General features: G+C 36.9%; 1 protein-coding gene across 5 annotated transcripts in view; it reads left to right on the top strand.

Moving 5' to 3' along the window:
- LOC121370968 (protein mono-ADP-ribosyltransferase PARP4-like) overlaps positions 1-24695 on the top strand; it is a 78908-nt gene that overhangs the window by 1751 nt on the left and 52462 nt on the right. For 4 of the 5 annotated variants that reach the window (XR_005957761.1, XM_041496535.1, XM_041496536.1 and 1 more), the window contains exon 2: positions 4738-4875. Coding sequence is in view for 4 of the 5 variants with exons in the window: in XM_041496535.1 (XP_041352469.1) it covers positions 4744-4875 (132 nt within the window). In the remaining variant the exon portion in view is untranslated. Of the gene's footprint in view, positions 1-876; positions 993-4737; positions 4876-24695 lie in introns of those variants that run through there. The other variant, XM_041496534.1, reaches the window with a different exon arrangement.

The raw sequence follows: 24695 nt of genomic DNA, 5'->3' as shown, positions 1-24695 counted from the left end.
TTACACTAATCTAAAACTCGTAAAAGTAACACACACACACAGAAACAATATTATATTCACCTTTTCTCCAGGTGAAAAAGTCTTTGATCTACGACTGGTATGCCTGCTTGGCGTGTGTACCACTCTGTCGCTTTGGTGTTTGTCTGGCACTCGGGGTGGCTGGCAGTTTTGTGGCTATGTATGAGCCTGGGTTTTTTTAACTTTTCTAAATTTTATCTCCACAGTTGACAATTGTTTTGTTTTTTGTGTCCAAGGGACGACTCGTCAAACTACATTGGAGACAGACGAATAATTCTTTTTCGGGAGTGACAGTTACATAAAAAACATCACTTAATGTCTGTGCAGCACTGGGCCCATCTTTGAATTGTGTACAAATTCCTGTTCTATGCAACCGTCCACTTTTATCCTCAAAACGTTCTTTACAGCATACACATTCCATCGCAGAAACACAAAACGAAACTAATCAATGTTGTAACGTCGCTTGGTATGAGACGGCCCCTGTAACTGCTGCACAAGGCGGAATCGCCCAGTGGGCGATCACGTGATCTACATCTTGAAATAGATCGCCGAGCTTTGTAATTATGGCGACGGAGTGTCACGAAGCGTAGCTGAATGTGGGTGCTGTCGGATTTCTTTCTGTAGTATGTGTATTAGTGATTAATATGTGGATTTTTTTTTATCAGTTAACTTAAAAATGATCGATGTAAAGGTATTTGACGTCAAACATAGGATTGGTGTGGTATTAGAGCGGGAATCTTTGTCAACTTTTTGGTTGTCAGGAATTGCCAAAAAAATACATAGGTTGGTCTCTGACTGTAATGAGAGTGTATAACTGTCCAAATGTCCGTCTAGCTCTCTTACAGTCAGAGTACTCGGGCTATGGTGGGTGTTGCTGTTGACTTGGAAGTTGAATACTGATGTCTTCAGAAATTTACACATTGCCCTCTGCAGCCTGATAGCAAAATAAATTCCCGGCATCGACATATATACATGTAAGTGTGGTGATTTAATATTTTTCCATTAAACAATTTACCATTAAATGAATGCCCAAAATCATTAGATAGCCTAGGTATCTCAATGTTTGCAGTAGCATGGGGTCCCTGATGATTCATGGTACTTAATAATTATATTAGTATATTTTAAAACTGCTTTGTAAGTTTATTATAATTATTAGTTGAAGAAACTTTTTAACTCGTTACTTGAACTGTGTTGAACCAACAATGCAGAAAAATCTACATACTGTAAATCAGAAAATGTTGGCAAGTATAAAATATTTGTGAATTTAGCGAAGCCATACAAAACGCTAACATTTCATGACGCTAAATATAAACTAAAGTCAGATTAAAACAAAAATCAAACAAGTCTTAAAATGTATACATATTTAATAACGATTTGAATTAATCAACTGTGAACAATTCAGTTGGATTTCAGAACAAGGCAAATAAAAAGTCGTCACATATCCTATGTACATTACCGTTTGTGGCACAATAATTAAAACTATTGTCACATCCGGTGTAGTGTCACAGCAAAGCAAAACGAAATGTTAGTATTATGAATACAGACTTATCTAAGTTTCAATGTTTGTAACTTTTAGCAGTAAAGACACATGATTGTGGTTAAAAATAAATTAGTTCTGTCAAAGTGAGAACAGTACCAAAGCATTGATTACTAGTACGTCTGAGTGGGAAAAATAGCTTACAACCCCTGTACGCACAACAGACTACTTCGAAAACACGTTTTCATTGGACTGATTATGTGTGGTTGTTTCATCGGTGATTAACTGGACAAACAACAGGCTATAGATAAATACAGCAAACAATACTAATTAGTTTAGATGTATGACACTGTAATGTTTTTATTAAAATTAAGTTGGAGACAAGCAGCATCACTTGGATGTTTGAGGCTATATTTCAAACCGGAAATAGTGTGCATTGCATAGCATCAAAAAGTATTAAGTGTTCTTGTGACCAGTCAGTCGTAAAAAAAACGGCTTACGCTTTTTTTTAATGTTTGATATGCCGACCTCGCTAAAGTTTTATGTCACTAATATGTCACTGATGTGGATTTTGCAAAATTTTAAGGTCGCTAATATTTTCAAATTTACAGTAACTGATGCAGTTAAAAGTGCACACATGCTTACAATCAGCCTACCCCCGCTCATTGTGCAGAAAAACCAAACTCTTTTGAGTCATATTATTTACTATTTCAAGTATAGAAGCACAAAATGTCATAAGAACAAACTATATAGCTGAAATTTGCATGGTTGAATTTATGTCTTGAAGCAATCAATAAAAAAGGAACTGTTTTTACCATTATTTTTTATTTATCAGTCAGCAGATTGCTGGATGGTGTTTAAAATACTGCTTGAAAGATAAGGTGGGACCATCTTATTTTGTGGTTTTTTCAATAGCTTCTATATCTATTTTTAATCTAAATATTATTTTTAATATTTATTCAAATATAATACTGTAGTAATAGCCATATTTTAATGTAAAACTCAATACTGATCTACATGTACATCCTATTTTACGTTTTAAATTTTTAGCACCCTTATTTGCTTCCACAGAAAAACAATTGACACGTGACCTCACATTTTCACTGACCTGACTCATCAGTATGTAAAAATAAACATGCACATTCAGAGGACACTTCGATATATATTTTGGGCATGATCGCCATAAATTAAGAAAACTGCAAATGTAATTTTAGACGGAATCTTGTCTTCTTCAAAAAGAACTCTTAAGTAAGTTATTTTGCAGCAGATTGAAAATCACAGAAGTGTGACAGCATGACCAAGTGACTGGGTTATTTATGAATTAGTTTTGATTGTCTTATTTTATTGTATATTATATGCTTTGTGGCAGCAGTCTTGCAGTGGATAAAACTTGTTCAACAGGATCACTTCTGTCGATAGTTGTCAGAATATCTGCCACTAGGTGTGAACTTGTGAATTACAACACAGCAATGTTTAATGAAACATGTTAAACTTTGTATGCTCATAGTTCAATATTTTATTAACAAACCTTCATGATATTATTTATGAATTACTTAGCTTTACAAGTGTTCTGAACACTTCCAACATAACAATACAATCATCGACAACAGTACCAGTTTATTAAATGAACATATCTTTAATAAAACCTTCTTTTTTTTCAATTAATCAGTCACTGGTATGATAAAACAAAAGTAATTACTGTTTTCTGGCATTACTGAAATGAGTAGCTCAGTGGTAAAGCACTCGCCTGGTGCGTAGTCGGTGTGGGATCGATCCCCATCAGTGGGTCCATTGGGCTATTTCTGGTTCCAGCCAGTGCACCACGACTGGTATAACAAAGGCCATGGTATGTGGTATCCTGACTGTAGGATGGTGCATGTAAAAATGTAAAAGATCCCTTGCTACTAAAACAAAAATGTAGCAGGTTTCCTTTCTAAGACTATATGTTAAAATTACCAAATGGTTGACATCCAATAGCCGATGATTAATAAATCAATGTGCTTTAGTGGTGTCGTTAAACAAAACAAACTTTTTACTGGAATGAATATGGCTTACAACCAAATAATATTTGACTGGTCAATTTAAACTGCGACATGCCTTGATGTGCAGTCTCGTGCAAAACTAAAACAAATCATACACAAATATATTTATAATATTGTTGTGAATGGATGATGTCTACTCTTCACTACAATGCCAATGGGGGGGAGGGGATAAAAAAAAAGATCATACCTTCTACAAATTGAATATAAGAATAGAAACAATTCTAACAACAGCTGTATGAAAAGCTTAAAAATTAAATGATTTGGCCATGTCACTTGTGCATGGGTGGGGTGAGTTCACATGACATACATCAGATGTTAATTCATTATTCTACTCGGTTATTATATAAAACACATTATGGGAAGGACTAGCTCACGTGTTCTCTAGCCCTATCATGTTTACAGCATTCGAAATAAGCACATAATAATAATTGTCCGTTTGTCCTAGCTCACAAGTAAAAATCTGCTTGGACAAGCAAAATGTACCAAAATGGTTGTCCAATGGACAAGTAAAAATGTTAAATGCAGTTTCATTTCGAGTTATAAAAGTTATCCTCGTTCTTGAATAGATAACAAAGTATTTATTAAGACAAGTTAAAATATTTTGCAGACAAATAGATTTGTTGATGTCCAGTGGACCAGATGTAAAATTCTGCTGATTTCTATCACTGTTTTGGATCTTTGGATATCAGGATTTGGCTAGAAGGCACGTGAACTAAGAAAGGAAAAAATAAACTGATTTATGTGTTGCTTTGAATTCAGTGTGTTTATTGGTTTAAGTTTAGAATTGTTTGTCTTTTTGGTGTGAATGTTTGGATGTATAATAGTCACAAATTTAATATAATATTTTTTCATTATACTACATTACATTACATTACATTACATTATACTCAGTACTGTACACTACAATCAATGCACTCACTATACTATACTACACTCGGTACACTCACTACACAGTCACTGCACTACACTACACTATACTTAATACATTCACTATATTCACTACACTACATGTATATAGTGTAGTATAGTGTACAGAGTGTATTGACACTACACTATACTACACAGTTTTATCCATTTTGTGACTCCTATACATTGATAAACTCACCAAACAAATGATAAATAATTCTTATACATATAACTTTACTTAAATCAATGTACATCATACTTGTAACTCTGTATTTGTATTTTTGTCATTCATAGTTAAACATGGCTGGAGTTTTCAGTGGATGTCAGATTGTGCTGGATCTTACAACAAGTGTTGCCTTCAAGAAGAAGGTGGAAATAAAGAAGAAAATTATAGAAAATGGAGGAATTGTGTCATTTATTGTTACCAAAAAGGTATTTAATATGTATTTGGTAATATCCATAGTAAATATTTGTTATATATACTACTCAAAAGAATTTAAGGGTCAGACGATATTTTCTGAATGTCAATTATATTAGCTAGACCATAATGTCACGCATGGTATTGTTCCATTTTGACGAAAGTGGGTCTAAGCAACCCATAAATGAATTAAAATCCACTGTCATTGACACTGTCGACTAGTTCTAATGGCGAAAACATGCTTACATTTGCACGTAAATTAGGGCGAAAGCGAAAGGTCTGCTAAGTGCCCATAACTTGCTTTTTCACAAAGCGCTTCATTTGCACGCTTTGCACGTGTATTCCATGGTCCCAATGCTGAATTTCCGTATAATTGGAGCTTGCGTTCGTGTACGGTGCACACTCCAAATTCGACAATGGTACGACTTCAACTGACTATCGAAGATCGAGGAAGGGCTATTGCTTGGCTTCAGGATGGCAATACGCAAAGAAATGTTGCTCTGAGACTTGGTGTCAGTCAGAGTGTCATTGGCCGACTGTGGCAACGGTACCAAGCAACGAATTCTGTTCGAAATCGTCCACGTTCGGGAAGACCCCGAAGCGCTACAAATAGAGAGGACCGCTACATCACCAATATGGCTCTACGTCAACGCACAACCACTGCACGCCGATTACGTGATAATCTGCGGACTGCGACTGGAACTTGAGTGTCTGATCAAACCATACGCAATCGTCTGAGAGCCAATAATCTACGCTGCCGTCGCCAGGCTGTTCGACCACCACTCCTACCGCGTCACAGAACGGCCAGACGTCACTGGTGTACGCTTCATCTGCGGTGGCAACGTGTTCAATGGGGTCAAGTGATGTTCACTGATGAGTCCAGGTTTAGTCTCCAGTTCAACGACGGTCGGGTTCGTGTCTACAGACGTCCTGGGGAGCGCTTCGCTGACGTTAACATTAGACACCGGTTCGGTGGTGGCAGCGTCATGGTGTGGGGCGGCATCTCTATCCACCACAGGACCCCCCTCTATGTGGTGGATTGCAATCTGAATGAAATCCGCTATCTGAATGAGATTATCCGGCCGTTGGTTCTCCCAGGCCTTCAGCAAATTGGCGGCGGGGCAGTTCTGCAGGATGACAGTGCCAGACCCCACCGCGCCAGGGTGGTAACAGACTTTCTCAGACAACAAGGTATCGCCAGGATGGATTGGCCAGCATATTCGCCTGACTTGGCCCCAATAGAGAACGCCTGGGACGAATTAGGCAGGAGAGTTCGGGATAACCATGCCCCTCCGGCCAACCTTCATGATCTGGGTCAACTTCTTATGGCAGAGTGGCAGGCCATTCCGCAAGAGTTCTTCAGACATCTGATCAACAGCATGAAGCAACGATGTGTCGAGTGTATTCGTGCCAGGGGTGGATTCACACACTATTAAATGAATGTTCTAATGTGTAAAATCCATGTTTGACAACCTTCAACTTTGACAGCATGTCATGTGACTTTCTTGTATACAGTGACGTTTATTTGTGGTTTTTTGTAAATATGGAACAATAAATTAAATTTTTGGTGTAGTTTACATCATCAATCTAATACACTCTGAAACTTATTTGGTTATAAATTTTTGACCCTTAAATTCTTTTGAGTAGTATATATAATGTAAGTGACTGAGAAAATTTCTTGATTTGACAAAGCACTGTTGCTGGTGAATATTGCCATACTTTTTTCTTTTCTTTTTTAACAATATTTATTATTGTTTGTATTAACATTGGTGATTGACAAACATGCAGTGCCATTAATAATTAAGGTCTCTCCCTACATTTTATACGATTACAAATTTTACATGGCAGACAAAATAATAAAATTGGTTAAGAACAACAAAGAGACAGATAGACAAGAAATGAAGATTGAAGATTGTGGGTAGGATATGAGAGAGAGAGAGAGAGAGAGAGAGAGAGAGAGAGAGAGAGAGAGAGAAAAGAAATGAAGATTGTAGATGGAATATGTGAGAGTGAATGAGAGATAGATAATGAATGAATGAATGAATGTTTTGTCGGAAATTGTCAAAGCATTTGCTTGCAACTATAAACTGTTCAATCATTTTGAACATCTCAACATTTTCTTAATTGTTGAATTTGAGTTCCCAGTAAAACCATTTTGTAGTTTAAATTGGAATAGACACTGACACATCTTGTAGTTCTAAGTATAGCATATATATTTACAGTACGCGAACCAACCAAAGTGGCAATATCGGCAATCGGCTCGGCGGTCTTGGGTTAAAAAAATATGTTTCCAAAAATTCGCCGATCGTTACAATTTTGTAAAAGTTTTATTTCAACAAGAATTACGTTTGCACTTCATCCAATGCGTAGAAATGTTCATTATTATTATATTGACCATGTTTACATGTACATTGGTATTAACAGCTTCAAGTCATAAAAGTGAAACACCAATTTTTACAAATAAGTAAATTGTGAAACTGACTCACTTGCAACTTGCGTCAGCTATGGAAGAATTCATTATATATGATTGGGATCAGTTTGACTTTTCGATGTGCCGCCGATTTAAAAAAAAAAATGGAGAGGGGATGGGGTGGTTTGAGGGATGGATGTTTAAAACCAAATTGGCTATCAGACTATTTTGTTCCACACCAGTAACAACTTGCTGCGATTCTGCAAATTCGCGCCGGTCACTTTGCTGCAAATCTGTGACCTCTTTATCTGTCGGTTGTTGTCAACTGCCGATATGTTATAAATTTAATTTAAAAAAAACAAAAAACAAAAAAACAAAAACAAAACCCCAACCAACCTTTTATGCTGCAGCGTTGACATATTTTTTAAAAGCAAATTTATTAAATTATTATCCTAAAACTGATATATTCCGATTGGCATCTTAAATTATTCACTCTATACTGACTATAATACATTTTAAAACCAAACACATGATGTAATTTAACTGACCGACAACCCTTGTAGATAGCTGAAAAAGGAAAACTATTAGTAGTAATAATGGAAAAGGAGCATCACTGCATGTGTCTGGAGAGGGTGGGAGTGGGGGGGGAGACGGTATTGCGGTTTCGAGAGAAAAGAAGATCATGTGGCCTGCCTACGTGACGTCTGACAGTCACAAGCGGCTAACAAAAACTTCATTTTATTTGTATTATTACATGTATTATCATTTAGGGTGTTTTTTAAAATTCGTTTCTGTTTTTTCTTTTTCTGTTTTTGCCAATGCCTATGCGTATGAAATAGTGTTAGCGGGGGGGGGGGGGGGGGTTAAAACAATGTACACAGGCGCATATGCAGAAAATTTAGTACGGGTGTCTAGACTGTCGGGTCATGCTTCGCAATTTTTTTTTTTAAAGAAAATTCGGGAAGAGGGAGGGGGTAGACACTGAAACAACAAAAAAACAAACCCCCAAAAAACCCTGTATATATTCATCGACAAGTGGGAGGGGTGTGTGCTACACGTGCCTGGAAGAGGTTTTATATGAGGATGTTGTTGCTGCAAATATGTTTTACCTTTTCATTAGCTGTACCAATATCATTCTGTTTACCGTCGATTTGACCAACGATCGCCGGTTGTTTATGTGCTGATTTGTCAATATGAGAGTTGGCATGATTTCCAAAAGGAACTTCGGTAGAGGTTGTATTTGGGGCTGTTGTTGTTGTTGTTGTTATTGCAAGAATATTCTCTCTAGCCACCATTTACCCTTTCTGCTCTAGCTGTACCAATATCATGTATACCACTGATTTGTCCAACGATCTGAACCATCATTTCGTCTGCGAGCTGTTTTGTTTAATTAATGTGAGTTAGCGTCATTTCCTAAAGGATCTTGGATACAGGTTTTATCTGGTGCTGTTGTTATGGGCCCGGTATATTATCTCTAGCCCCCAATTACATTTTCTCAACTACCTGTATCAATAACATTGTATACTTGTTTACCGCCGATTTGACCAACGATTGCCGATCGTTTGTGTGCTGCTTTGTTAATATGTGAGCTTATATAATTTCAAAAAGGAATGTTGGTACAGGTTTTGTTGTTGTTACTGGTGTATTCTCTCTAGCCACCATTTACCCTTTCTCCACTTGCTGTACAAATATTATGTTTAACACCGATTTGACCAACGATCACCTGTTGTTTCGTGAGTTATTGTGAGCTGGCGTGATTTCCAAAAGAAACTTGGGTACATGATTTATCTGGGACTGTTGTTGTTGCGGGTATATTATATATATCCCTCATTTACCTGTGTTCCAATAGCTGTACCAGTATGCTTACTAGTAGGCCTATATCTTTTTTACAAACGGTCCTATGTTATTTTGTCTAGGAGCTTTTTTTAGTAACTCAAAACGTGTCAGCAATTAGAAAAGGATCGAGTGCAGTTTTTATATAGGGTTGTCATTTACATTTTCATTTGATTTGGAAAAACATATAATCATAAAATATGCCATTTATCTCCAATAACTGTACATGCACAAATGTGCATTTACCAACCTGATTTACGAAAGGAATTTGGGTGCAGGTTTGTCTGGTGTGTGCCCCCCCCCACCCTCTCTCTCTCTCTCTCTCTCTCTCTCTCTCTCTCTCTCTCTCTCTCTCTCTCTCTCTCTCTCTCTCTCTCTCTCTCTCTCTCTCTGTGTGTGTGTGTCTCTCTCTCTCTCTCTCTGTCTGTGTGTGTGTCTCTCTCCCTGTGTGTGTGGGGGGGGGGGGGGAGGTTCTGGGGTTATTTCAGGTGTTATTTACTTTTATTTTATTTCTATTAGGGTCTTTTTCTTCAAATATATCAGTTTTGACTTTGATTAGTATTTACAATATTGTGACGATTTAAAAAAAACCCAACCCCCCCCCCCCCAAAAAAAAAAACCACACAAAAAACCCACAAACTAAAACCATTTTATTCAAACTTTTGTCTCGCAGCTATTCATTTTTAAGCACATAAAATTCACAATGCAGCTGGAGTGGAGAAACAACAGCAGTCTGAAGATTGGATTCATCCACGCTATATTTATTGTTTTATATTTTCACGTTCTGGACACACACACACACACCCCAGGTATTTAATACAGTAAGTTCAAAAATAAAATAATAAGGCAGATGAAATAAGATCTTTATAACTTAGTATCTAGTATATTATGTGTATTTCAATTTGTAAAATAAAATATGATTATCAAAAGATATATTAGGTAACATGTAATTTAACCCTCAACCCAGCCTAAAACGACACATTGTAAGGCCATTTTATCCGACTGTATTTATGAATAATGAAATCAAATATCCTAGAATTCATCTACCTAACCACAATCAGAAGTATGCAAAACATTTCTCTTTTAGGGTCTTGTTTTGCCTGCCTTACAGCATACCACCAGACGTCTCGAATACACACTCTCAAAGGAAGCAAATCACCACACCGTGCATGAGTGTTAATTCCCTCTTTTACACGTGTTATATGGGATGGCCGGTAATTGTAATATATATAAAATTGACGGGCTCGTAGTCCCTGTGGGGCCCCTAGGCTTCAGCGTAGTCCGCCTTGTGGATAATACGGCCCTGCACGAACCTTGGAACAGAATCCCCACACTGACCATCAGTGTGATGACTGTTTCTCTACTTTGATGATCCATGCATATACATGTATGTGTGTGTGTGTGTACCCCCTTCCCCCCCCCCCTCGCCCCCCACCCTTTTGGCAGCTTCCAATGCCACTGCTGGGTTAGCCTAATATATTTTTAATTATGCTGTTCTGAGTCAAATTTTAATATATTTTTCAATTGTTCTTTAAGTCATTTAATATTTGGTTTTAATAATTTTTAATAATGGTTATACAGTGATTAATTTTTGAAAAACTGGCCCAATTTGCATGCTTGGCATCAGTCGATTCAACCGATTGTCACATACAATGAAGGTGGCATGCTGCAACAGTGTGACGTCATCTGATTTCACACACTCACACATACACACACTATTAGACCATACTGCATGGGGAGATCAAACATCGAAACAAACGGAGCCCATGATTTTGTTTATTCAAATTATTGCATTGACTTTTTAAAATCACCCCTAAAAATGTAGTTAGTATTATTTAGCACAATTAATTTATTAATTCATATACAAAAGATAATAATTATTGCGAAGACTTAATCGTGGAACAGTGCACTGGCTAGTACTTAATCCACTATGTTGACCCAGACAATGATACAAGACGCACGAGCTGTTTGAGAAATAGACATTGTTTTTGTTTTGACTTGGGCTTGTAGGTCAAAGGAAAATCCGACATGAAATTGAGAACGTTTTATCATCTAAGCTAAATCGCAGTTATTTTCGTGTTACTACATAATATTTGTAAAGTTTGTTTGTTTGTTTGTTTTATTTAACGACGCCACCAGAGCACATTGATCTTTTATCTTATCATCGGCTATTGGTCGTCAAACATATGGTCATTCTGACTGGGTTTTTTAGAGGAAACCCGCTGGCGCCACATAGGCTACTCTTTTTTTACGATAAGCAGCAAGGGATCTTTTATTTTCGCTTTCCACGGACAGAATAGCACAAACCATGGCCTTTGTTGAACCATTGAGCCTTGCGGAGCACTCACTTAGGGTTTGGATTCGGTATTTGGATTAAAAATCCCATGCCTCGACTGGGATCCGAACCCAGTACCTACCAGCCTGTAGACCGATGGCCTAACCACGATGCCACCGAAGCCGGTATGTAATATTTGTTTATATTACTCGTTTTTACTGTGGTGTTCTTTAAAAATTTACCTTTTATGAACATTTATCTGTACTTTAATATTGCTAGAAGTTAAAGTGTATTGTTTAACAACACCACTAGAATACATTGATCATAGGCTATTGGATGTCAAACACCACGTTGTCATCAGAGGAAACCCCACTACATTGTTTTCTAATGCAGCAAGGGATCTTTTTTATGCTCCTTCCCACAGACAGTAACACACATATGACAACCTTTGACCAGATGTGGTGCACTAGTTGGAACGAGAAAAAACAAAACAATCAGGTGAACCGATGCCTCAAGATATTGAGTTGAAATATTGTGTATACTTTTATTGTTAAATTTATTTAGCTTTTTTTTTTTACTTACAGTTTTGGATCAGTTGCTATTTTGACAATAGTTGTCCTAATGCCTACAATTTTTACTGAATGTGGCAATCGGTGTGTGTGTGTGTGTGTGTGTGTGTGTGTGTGTGTGTGAAACCAAGTGAATATTTCCTTTTAAGGGCCACTATGGGCAACCTAGGGAGACATCTCAACACCAACTAGGTCTCAGTAACGAGCTACTCTCGGCATACTAAGTTCAAAAATATGTATAGCTCCCCATTTCCATTTAGGCGGACTGTTCAAAAATGTGTCAGATTTCCTACATTCAATTTGGCTTAATCCTACGGGATATTCCAAATACCATAGCACCAAAACCACCTCCACCTGCTACTGATTGGACGTGCTGCTCTCTTAAACCTGTCACTGCAGACAGTCCCCTCTCCCACCCACCCCAACCCTTTCCTGTCCTGGATGGAGGAGCCAGCTGAGTCCGGCACCTGTGCCCATGACAGGCGTGCGCTAAAACAGCTTGCTCAGAATGTGCCCGTGAAACCCTATGACCTGACCTAACCTGATTATGAAAGCATTCAGTTTAAAATTTAAATTGCACATTCAGAACAATTTTGGTTCTTATTGACGAACAAAATTTGAGACCACTGTTCTTTACGGTGGCTGGGAAAGGACATCACATCAAATTATTTTTCTCAATCGATCGATTTACTATCTCGATCGATCAACTTAATATCTCGATCGATCAACTTTCGAAATCGAGGCTTTCCGTCAAGATAGGCGACTGGGATAACGTTATAGGTTATACTATACAAAATAAAATCCCATAGGCAACAACATTAGCGTTTGTGGTTAAAAACACTATATGCAATATTTCAAACAAACTATGACATTCATCTAGTTAATCATCCAACACATAAATACAGACCACCACATGTACAAGTTATTTTTCTTTTCTCAAATTGGAGAAGAACTAGCCCCCATTCCCTTTGCCCAACCAATTTGGTAGGGATGATGTGAGCAGGTATGTATACACTGTACTAAGAGCCACCCACATATCACATATCTCAAGTATACTCACTGTTGCAATAGCTAAGGCAACTACGTCTGTGTCTGTAGCAGACAGTATGATCCATCTGCAACTTTGCTGATATGCATCGAATATTGAGGGGAATGTTGAAGCTCAAAATATCCCAATTACCCAAAATCTTAGGCCTAGATATGTCATATACCTTGTTACATTTGGTTAAATTATTCAAATTGTTTTTTGTTTAACTACACCGCTAGAGCACGTTAATGAATTAATGATTTGCTATTAGAGGTCAAACAACGGGTATTTATCACACGTAGTTTTGAGAGAAAACCTGTGACATTTTTCCATTAGCAGTAAAGGGTCTTCTATATGCTTTTTTCACAGAAAGAACGGCACATTCGAAATATTTTGATATACCAGTCGTGGGGCTCTGGTTACACAAATTAAAGGCACATGGACATTTTGTAACTGCCTGCCCAAACGAGTGGGATTTTCGCTCGGTTGTAATCCGTTCGTTTGAAATGGACTACAATGAACGGGCGATCATCTGGGTGAAGCTATTGAGTTTTCCCATTCCAACCAGTGATTCATGAATGGCATATCATAGGAAATAGTATGAAATATGCTGTGTAAATATGATTATTCTTTGTATGTACATGTATGTGTGCATGTATCTACTATCTATGTATATATGTTTGCATGTATGGATGAATGGATGTAGGCAGGTAGGTGGGTGGTTTGGTACATAGGTACGTACCACTATGATGAGTGGATTGATTGATGGTTTAAAGTTTGTTTTGTTTAACGACACTACTTGAACATGATTGATTTATTAATTACCGGTTAGAGTTTTAGAGAGGAAACCCCCTACAAGTTTTCCCCATTAGTAGCAAGGGATCTTTTGTATGTACCATCCCATAGACTGAATATCGCATACCACAGCCTTTGATATACCACTTGTGGTGTAGTGGCTGGAACGATAAATAGTCCACCGACGGGGATCAATCCTAGACAGACCGCCTATCAGGCGAACTATTTTACCACTGGGCTACATCCTTCCTCGGATGGATGCATGCATTCATGTATGTTTTGTGTCCACGCCTGCATGTGTATCTGGTTATGTAAATGTGTTTACATGTGCATATTTGATTTAAATTAATGTTGACTTTCTCTTATTTATGTCATACTTATCTAACAACCAACATGAAGATATTCCACTTCTTCTTTCGCAAAAATATATTTTGACCACTGGTTTATTTGTGTGATATCGCCTTTCTTCATCTCCCCCCTCTCCCCCCCCCTCTCTCTCATTCCAGCCAGTGTTCCACAACTGGTGTAACATAGGCCGTGGTATGTACTATCCTGTCTGTGGGATGATGCATATAAAAGATTCCTTGCTGTTAATCGAAAAGAGTAGCCCATGAAGTGGCGACAGCGGGTGTCCTCTCTCAATATCTGTGTGGTCCTTAACCATATGTCCGACGCCATATAACCGTCAATAAAATGTGTTGAGTACGTTGTTAAATAAACCATTGCCTTCCGTTTCAAACGAAAGGCGAAAATCCCACTCGTTTCGGCAGGCATAGTTTCAAAATGTTCACGTGCCTTTAAATAGTGTAACCAGAGCCCCACGATTGGTATATCAAAATATTTTGTATGTGCCGTCCTTTCTGTGAAAAAGCATATAAAAGACCCTTTGCTGCTAATAGAAAAATGTGACAGGTTTCCTCTCAAGACGTGTGATAATTACCCGTTGTTTGAAACCTAATAGGAGAATATTAATTCATTAACATGCTCTAGAGGTGTCGTTAAACAAAAAACAATTTGAATTATTTAAGCAAATGTAACAAAGTATATGGCATATCTAGTTGGGCAAAGGGAATGGGGATTAGTTCTTCTCCAATATCGAGTAATGGCTGACTGGAATTAAAGTTGTGTATGCAGTTTACAAGGTCACGTTGTATTAACTTTGAGATTATATAATAAAGAGATTATTACCCTTCTGTGTTTCGGTATCGTCAATATCACATATTGGGAGTAAAAATAATGTAACTTTAAACGTCATTTCCAACTAAAACGTATTTACGGCCCTAGTACTTCTAGTTAACGTATGTGTCATAAAGAAATCAATTTCAGATTAACCTAAATACATCACAGTGTAATCGATTTCCATTGCGCCTTTTTCACTGGGTGGTACGGTAGTGGTGACCTTCCTCAAGTTCAGCCAGCAAATGTTTCGCTAACATTCACAAACTATTTGACTGGTTTTCGACATGACCATTTTAATTAGTTTAACATAAACTAGTCTAGCCGACGTTGTTTTTGTTGGGGGTTTTCTCGGGCAGACTAAACTGAGCCCTGGTCATCACCTAGGAGCAGGAAGTCATTCATTCATTTGTTAACTTGCTATCACACGTATATGTATTGACATTATGTGTTATCGAAAAATAACGAATGGTGTTATCAACGACGGGTGTGTAAGAAAAATATTTATTACATACCTATTCAATCTTACTATAGCGATAAAGGCATTTTGAAACCGTGTGGTAAATTTATTTTATATCGTACATATATGCGATCTGGACCGGAACTTTTAAATGGGGAATTCACTTTTCTTTTTACTGCAGTTAGCGCCTTTTATTTACTGACATCATATATGATTTACAAATGACATCATATTGTATTTGAAATATCACACAAGGCTGCCGCAGAGTATGATTTTTAACCTGAAATGAAGCCATGAAAGGTGTTTTGATCATAGATATAACAAAGTGTTGTTATGACGTTAAATAAAAAATGTTTTTATAAAACACAAAAGAAGGTATGTAATACATACAAAAATTCACATACATTGTTTTCGCTTCCTATTTATTGCATTTTTGTTTATTTTGCGAAAGAACATACCATGAGACCGCTAAGCAAAATAAATCCGTGCAATAACTAGGAAGCGAAACAATGTATGTGAAGTTCTGTCTATTTATTACCCCAGCAGGCACTCATAACTTGGAAAGTAACTATGATAATTTCTCACTCAGAAATTATCATGCATTGGTCTAACGAACAATACTATTGGATGACCTTGTCGGTACTAAATATGACGTCATCACAATTTGGCAAAAACACAATGACATCATGTAGGTTAAAGATTTTGTGTTTACGGCTGTCTGTTTTTGGTGTTAAATGTATAACAAAATGTCATTTTAATGCAATTTATTATAGATTTTGTACCAGAAAAAAGAACACTTTTGTTTTGAAAGTTATTTATGTACGTGATTAAATTACAAAGTTATAACAATACTCAAAACAGTGCGTAAAGTGGTTTATATGATTTATATAGGGAATAACTGGTTACTGTCTTAAGATATTGGCTTTATCCTGCGAAGGTTAGAATGGCGAATGCAGCGAGGCTCGCCCGAGCTGCATTTGCCATTCGACCTGAGCAGGATAAAGCCAATATCTTAAGACAGTAACCAGTTATTTCTTTTATCCTGCAATGCTACAGGAATACTCGGAAAATCATTATTTATTCCATATTTGTGTATGCAAATCGAGTATTGTCAATCAAGCAAGTCTTTTGTCGTATGACATCATGCAAGATACATGACGTCATTATTTGTAAGATGCTAGCTACATTCTGTCACATTAGAAAAGCGTTTCTAAACTTTATATTGTAATCGTAAAACTAAAAGTTATTTGTATTTACTGTACTTCAACAAATGATTTAAAGAGTATGTTTACTGAAAACTACTCTGAAATACTCGAGTCGAGTCGGGTTTATGACACGTGACCTATATTTTTGGTCACTGACCAAAAATAATTAAGATTTATCTAGTCATATCTTGACAATGAATACAGTGATTGCAGGATAAATACTTAGTATGTATTCCTCCTGTTCCAGATGGTTCGGTAATATGGATCAATCAAATACTTATTTACCGCCTATATACATTTTTGCTGTGAATATAGCCAGCCCTCGTTAGCGGAGGCTATATACACAGCCTTCGTATATATAATCACATCATATATAAATATCGTCTAGTTCAGTGTATTCTTTAAAAATGTAACAGTTCCTATCCCAAGTCAGCTCTTATAGCATATTTTGTATAATAATGAATTTGACATGGTGGAAAATTAAGGTGTTCGTGATCCAGATGTTTAGATTTTTTCGCGTACGACTAACGATAAATTTATCTATAGATACAAAGGCCTAACTAGTCGGGATTGTCGACGTTTAACATGCTTCTGTTACTAAAATAAATTAATGTATAAGCTTATTATCATTCAGTACATGTTTTTATTATTTTTTAATAACTAATTTTCATGGTTGTTTTTCTATTTACCCTACATCGCATATGACGGCCAAGCGTTCACATTATACGAGCTTGGTGAATCATTTTGACACTGCGGTTATTTGGGGAATGCCCATCGCGTGACTCAAAATAATACGTCACACCTCTGCTCTCCAAACAGCCGTTATTTTTCTCAGAATTATGGACCATACCCATAATTCAATTATTTTTATAAAATATCAATAATAAGTGTGATATGGTGGTTATGTAGATGGTTCAATAGAGTACTTTTAGGTACAAATCAAATGTATATATTGTCAAATAATACCTTGTTGGGTCAATAATTAGGTCAACCATCTGTGGGAGAGTGCGTTTAAGATATCGGCTTTATCCTGCTCAGGTTGAATGGCGAATGCAGCTCGGCAGAGCCTTGCTGCATTTGCCATTCTAACCTTCGCAGGATAAAGCCTGCTCTTAAGACAGTAACCAGTTATTCCCTATATACGTGTTGAAACTAAAGGCTTATAGAGAACAATTGGTAATAAATACAACAACAAACTCGCTACCATTTATTATCAAATTTATGTCCCTCGTGAAATAATTTTCATTTGTCACTCGCTAAAGTTCACTAAAGCTCGTGAAAACTGAAAATTATTTCCCTCGGGACATAAATTTGATAATAACTGGTAACTCGTTTATTATCCTCTATATTATCATTGAACAGAGTGGAGACATGATCAGGGTTCTCAAGAATTAAATATTTCTTTTTAGATATAATCAAAATCGTTGTAGCGAAAACGTGTTTAGCGTCGTTTTTATAGCCTAGTACAGGACGCTAATAGAATCTCCATCTATTTTATTATCTTAATTTAAATAAAATAAATGATATTTTATAACAAACGAGGAATGTATTACTGAAATCACTGTTTACTCATAGGAAAGGCATCCAGGGGCGGACTCGGTGATAGTGATATAATGGGGTGTTCACCCTTTGTGGATTTGTTTTGACAGATATATTTCACCAAAATATTGAGTCCTCGCCCTGGAGGTAGTACTAAACCAGTTAATTTCCGGCTGGGTCAAATTTCGAGGTGCACTCAACTTTTGATAGAGAAGTTAACACCACAAGTATATAAAAAAAAAAGTTTCGTCTCGGCAAAAAATGTATGCAATTTTATTTCATCTAATACCACTGTGCCAAGTAGCCTTGTGCTTGTATGGACCACCAGCATTCCGACCCAGTCGGTAACAGGTGAGGATTGATAGTATTTATATCCGTGGTATTTATTTTGCTTGATATGCTGCAGGTAGGAGGTTTAGCCATATATGTTACTATTGCTGTCTATGGGATTTGATTTGGTAGTATACACCCCGGAGTACTCGTCATGTACTTTGACATTTAAAGCTTAGCCCAATAACCATTCACACACCCTTTTTCAAGTATCTGTCTCTGTAACAGGTGTGCTGGTAACCTAATATAACTCCTTTGTGTAAACCAGGATGTTGTTCGACAGGCTATGTATCTGTTACAGGCGATATAGCCGATGGAAAATTACTGAGATTACAATGATCTACAGTTTCTATCTAAATTTACGCGTATTCATATCCTGTTCGTCCAATTTTGGTGACTCCACTGTTCAAAGGAAACCAAGCGAGACCTAACTGAAGGAAAGAAGATCTGTTTTATTTAATGACACACGCAACACATTCTAATGGGGGTTATATATGGTTGCAAATGATGAAAGAAAACTCGCCGCCATCATGCAATGAGCTATTCTTTTTGATTAGCAGCAAGGGATCGTTCATACAGACATCCTACAGATAGGACAGTACATACCACAGACTTTGTCACACCACTTTTGGAGCATTGGCTGGAAAAAATAGCCGAATGGGCATAAAACATTATGTCACCTCATAATAATTTACCTGTAAGAAAATAAGGTGTCACATTTATGATTTAAAGAGTATTTATGAATTGAAGAGTATTTTGTTAAGTAACCTTCATTTTAGCTGAAAATCACAGTCCATTTAAGAAACAAATATTTTACCCTGTGCTTGTTTCAACCTCAAGTGTACACCACATATCAAATGTAGACATTGGGGGGATTGATCGAGTAAACCCCCTCCCTCCTGCTCTGCTGTGCCTGATACTACATAAAAGTATATTAACTTAATGGGAATAGATAATAGTACAAATAATCAATGTCGCATATTACTACCAATTGGACCTCCTTTTTTATAACAACACAATATGTTTGTCCCTGTGTTAACTGTTTGTGGCGTTTTATTTTTGTTTTGTTTTTTTGTTACAAATATAGGAATTTACACAATAGAAACAAACAAACAAACGAACAAACACAAAACAGAAAACAATACAACTGCAATTTAGTGTAAAAAATTTGATTCAATGAAACAGTAAATATTTATTTTATTTTTACTCCAAAGATGTATACTAAATATATTTAGTTGGATAAAATAAACTACATTTAATGTGTGTGTGTGTGTGTGTGTGTGTGTGTGTGTGTGTGTGTGTGTGTGCTCGTGCATTTGTGTATAATAGGTATACACCAATGAAGCGTGAATAATATGTAATTTATAACTTCACTTAAAGATATTATGTCAGTTATAATAAACATAATATTTGGCTTGATTGATTTGTTTTTGAAGTGATATTGGCCAATTCGTTTACACCTTTGGAATATTATAACATTACACAATTACATACAATATTTTTAAAGTGCTAAACGAAGGAACTAATTGGTTATTCGTTATTTAAAATGTGCAAACCAATATAACTATCAACAATAAAGTTTAATATTGCGAGTCTTATTATTACTCAAAATTACAGATAGCAACAAAATATACAGTTCTTGTCATCCACGTGAAATAGGGAGGCGTTCAGCGACGACGAACAGCACCAACATTCAAGAACTATTTGACTGGTTCTTGATTCTGTTTAAATTCAAACTCAATACCAAGTCTGTGATCATTGCAATTAATTAAGAGGCCATGTAGGTTGAATAAACTGATTGTTGTTAGCAACTGGGCGCAGTGGTTAAGCCATCGGACTACAGACTGGTAGGTACAGGGTTCACAGCCCGGTATCGGCTCCAACCCAGAGCGAGTTCTTACGGTCTCAATGGGTAGGTGTAAGGCCACTACATCATCTTCTCAATCACTAACCTCTAACTAACCAACTAACAACTAACCCACTGTCCTGATGTGTGTATCCAGGACAGCGTGCTTGAGTTGTAATTATTTCTCGCTCCAGCCAGTGCACTACGACTGGTACATCAAAGGCCGTGGTATGTGCTATCCTGTCTATGGAATGTTGCCAATAAAAGATCCCTTGCTACTAATCAAAAAAGAGTAGCCCTTTGAAATTGCGACAGCGGGTTTCTTAGATATCAATATCTGTGTGGTCCTTAACCTTAACCGCGTCAAACAATTAGTGGTTTATCGTGTACTGCTGGAGTTTTATATAGCAATGACCTTAAGTGGTCATCCGTATAAGTGGCCCATCCAAAGATGGTAAGCTCACGAATGCTCTTGGAACTTTATGGGTCACCTCGGAAGTTCATCAACATCTTCAATATAACAAAATGACATGTTTTATTTAACGACGCACTCAACACATTTTATTTACGGTTATATGGCATCAGACATATGGTTAAGGACCACACAGATATTGAGAGAGGAAACCCGCTGTCGCCACTTTATGGGCTACTCTTTCCCATTAGAAGCAAGGGATCTTTTATATGCACCATCCCACAGAACAATACTGTCGAATTACGTACTTTACATGAACATGCACGCTCTTTGAACTGGATACACATTACGCAATAGGGTTTTATGGCTCTTTGCCATATAGCTTTGTACTTGCTTTGGTGGTTGCGATGCAATACACATGAACACCTGCATACATGCGCATGTGCAGACTATGAGTCGTATGACATAAAGACAAGTTTGTCAACTGGATTTCGAATACAGGGTTGTTGGGGTATTTTTTCGTTTGTTGTTTTTTTCGTGGGTTTTTTTTATTATTATTTTTTTTTATCTGTTGCTTTGATATTGCAAGGACTGTGCGGTCATGAACAAGCTTCATTTTGTCAATCTAATCTTGGAATAGTGGCAGTCCTCTTACTGCCGGTACAGGAAGGATGAAGTTGTCTTGTGCCTTGCTCGAACGCATTCATTTAAGTCTAGAATCGTGGTCGATCCCCGCCAGTGGGATTATGCCTCATTCCAGCTACTAAGGCATGGGGGGGGGGGGGGGGGGTTATTTATAATAATATAAATAATAAAATTGAAGTGGAGATATTTTATTTTGATTTTTGGGGGTGAGGTGGGGGATGGGATATAGCCTATAACAATGACCGTGGAGTGTATTTGAAAGGGGTGGAGAGGGTGGGGGCATGGTGTCGGTTCAATGGCCTGGGAGATGAAAATAAATGTATTTTACGGTCTGAACTTGCTTCCCTGAGAAAAGTTTTAATTTCAGGTGTTAAAATGTCACATTTCCGGCCTTCTGAACAGAGTAACTGGAAAAGTGGGAGAATGAGGACTTTTAGGATATTAACATTTATTCCATTGATAGTAATATAACGTTGGATAAAAATGGGAATGACATGGAATTTTTGCCCAAAATATACCAGATTCTTCTTCGTAGTCTTTTATTATTTAGTTTTTGTACTTATTGTAACGCCTGAAAAAAAGAAGAAAATAAATCAAAATATAAACCAGTAAAAGATTTAGCGTGGATGAAATAAATCTTAAAAAGTTTCCCCAAATAAAATTGTATGGATCAAATTAACAGGGGGACTATACTAGGCCTGCAACAAGAACAGCACTAGCACTAGATACAACCTATGTCCAAGTTCCTTTTGGAAATCACGCCAACATACATTTACATATTAACAAAGCAGCTCGTAGACAAAACGACTCGTGATCATTGGTCAAATCAGCGGTAAACATACATGTATAATGATATTGGTACAATTAGTGGAGAATACACATGCAAAATAAACAGCTCCAGATAAAACCTGTAACCTACATGTGTAAGTTCCTTTTGCAAATCACATAAACACATTTATGTAATTAAGCATATCGCAGACCAGCGATCGTTTGTAAAGTTGCCGGTATAAACACACTAGTGTGCATGTATGGCTACTGGCTCCAGCACACATTTATTTAACAAAGCTCGTAAACGACATGTAACCCGCGATCGTTGGTCAAATCGGTGGTAAATGTATACAGGTAATATTGGTACAATTAGTGGAGGAAAAGGTAAATGGGTGATAGAGAGAATACATCTGCAACACCAACAGCTCCAAATAAAACCTGTATACATATTCCTTTTGGAAATCAGGCCAACACACATTTATTTAACAAAGTTCGTAAACGACATGTAACCCGCGATCGTTGTGATCGTTGGTCAAATCGGCGGTAAACATATACAGGTAATATTGGTACAATTAGTGGAGGAAAAGGTAAATGGGTGATAGAGAGAAAACATCTGCAACAACAACAGCTCCAGATAAAACCTGTACCCATGTTCCTTTTGGAAATCACGGCAACAAACATTTATTTAACAAAGAATGTCGCAGACGAAAGGACCAACAATTAGCGATAGTTGGGATCGTTGGTAGATTCAGCGATGAACATACAATAGGCACATTTTATTTTTATTATTATTATTATTATTGACAAATTTAAGCAAATTAATGAATGAATGAATGTTTAACGACGCCCCAGCACACAAATACACATCGGCTATTGGGTGTCACAAACAGTATATGAAAACATTATTTATATATTTACGTAAAACCACTGTGTAAGGAGCTGTGGGGGAAAAGTACAATATAATACATAAATCAAGGTAAGTATATTTTAAACTTTGTACAGAAGTGTTTTAAAAACTTTACAATTAATTCTGGATGGAGTTTAAACGATTCTAAAACATTTCTGTTGCCAAATATATCATTTCTTGTCGGCTTGAGATGATCACACTCCACCAAAATGTGGAGCACAGTCAGCGTACACTGACAGTGTTCACACTGAGGAGGAGTGTCCTTATTTAAAATACATGAATGCATCAAATATGTATCACGGATGTGGGCACGGCACAAGACTACTTCATCCTTCCTGCACCGCCTGTAGGATGACTGCCACTCTCCCAGGACTAGTGTGACAGAATGAAGCTTGTTTGCAACCGCACCGTCCGAATCATCTTGCCAAGTCGGAAAAAATATATTGATTAATATGAAATTTAAAAATCACTGATGGGGACACTAACATGGACACGGGGAAAATTCAAAGCAGACTTGACAAATTTAACGAAGACACAAAAAATAAAGTAAATACTACAATATGCTACTTGCCCCAAAACTTGTGGCAGCACATGAAAAGGTATCATAAAACATACTAATAGACTTAGCGTGGATCAAATAGCATATATGTAATGTCGTATTTTATTGGCCAAACATAAAAATTAATAAAACTATAAAAAATTTTATAACCCACTAATAGACTTAGCGTGGATCAAGTAGCATATATGTAATGTCATATTTCATTGGCCAAACATAAAAATTAATAAAATTTAAAAACAAATGAGGTGGAGGTGGAAGCGGGTGTGGGGGGGGATACAGCCAGCCCTGCTTGTACTTAGGACGAAAATGAATAAAGGTAAAAATATGACTTGTGTCCCGTCTCCACACTATGGACGCTGAAATCCCCCGCTAGAAGTCGTGCACCCTCCCCCAGATATTGTTTGTACGGACCTGGAACCTGCTCCCCTCCGACAAATTAGACAACATCCATAGCTGTCTGTGACAATCGTCACATAGGCAAAAGCAAACATTATTATTTTTAAATATTTATATATTTTTTAATTTCCCGTCTAACTCGCAGTATCCCCCCCCATCCTTTTAAAAACATTTTTATTTTGTTTTCACTTTCTTTTTTCATTATTATTTATTTTACTTTTTTAAATACAGTAAACATAAAAACAGATTTGACCTCCTCTCACAAATGAAATGAACTTTCTGCTGAGGTGCCAAATATCACATACGCAAAACCAAGCTTATTCTTTCTTTTCCCCTTCTTCTGTCGATTTCACTTATTTTGTTAGTAAACCGAAGAACGCTCCCTTCTCCATACAGTCCTTTTTATTGTTCGCTTATTGTAATCGTTTCTCTTTGAACGATTTACAAGGGTTAATGGTCAATAAAAATGTATTATTTACTTATTATTTTTCTTGTAGTGCAAATGCCTTGTAAACACGTATATCGCGATTTTGAAAAAAAACCCACTTGAAATAAATAAATATATTAAAAAAAATTCTTAATTCATAACGTAGTGTACGTAGCCTAACTGACAACAACCGTAGCGGCATATCAAGTAGCTCGTGCACGTTTGCAGTGACCGCCGATCAACCGTCTAACAGGA

Source organism: Gigantopelta aegis, chromosome 4 (genome assembly GCF_016097555.1).
Source record: "Gigantopelta aegis isolate Gae_Host chromosome 4, Gae_host_genome, whole genome shotgun sequence".
Taxonomy (NCBI): Eukaryota; Metazoa; Mollusca; class Gastropoda; order Neomphalida; family Peltospiridae; genus Gigantopelta; species Gigantopelta aegis.
This window is presented reverse-complemented; position numbering and strand designations above follow the sequence as displayed.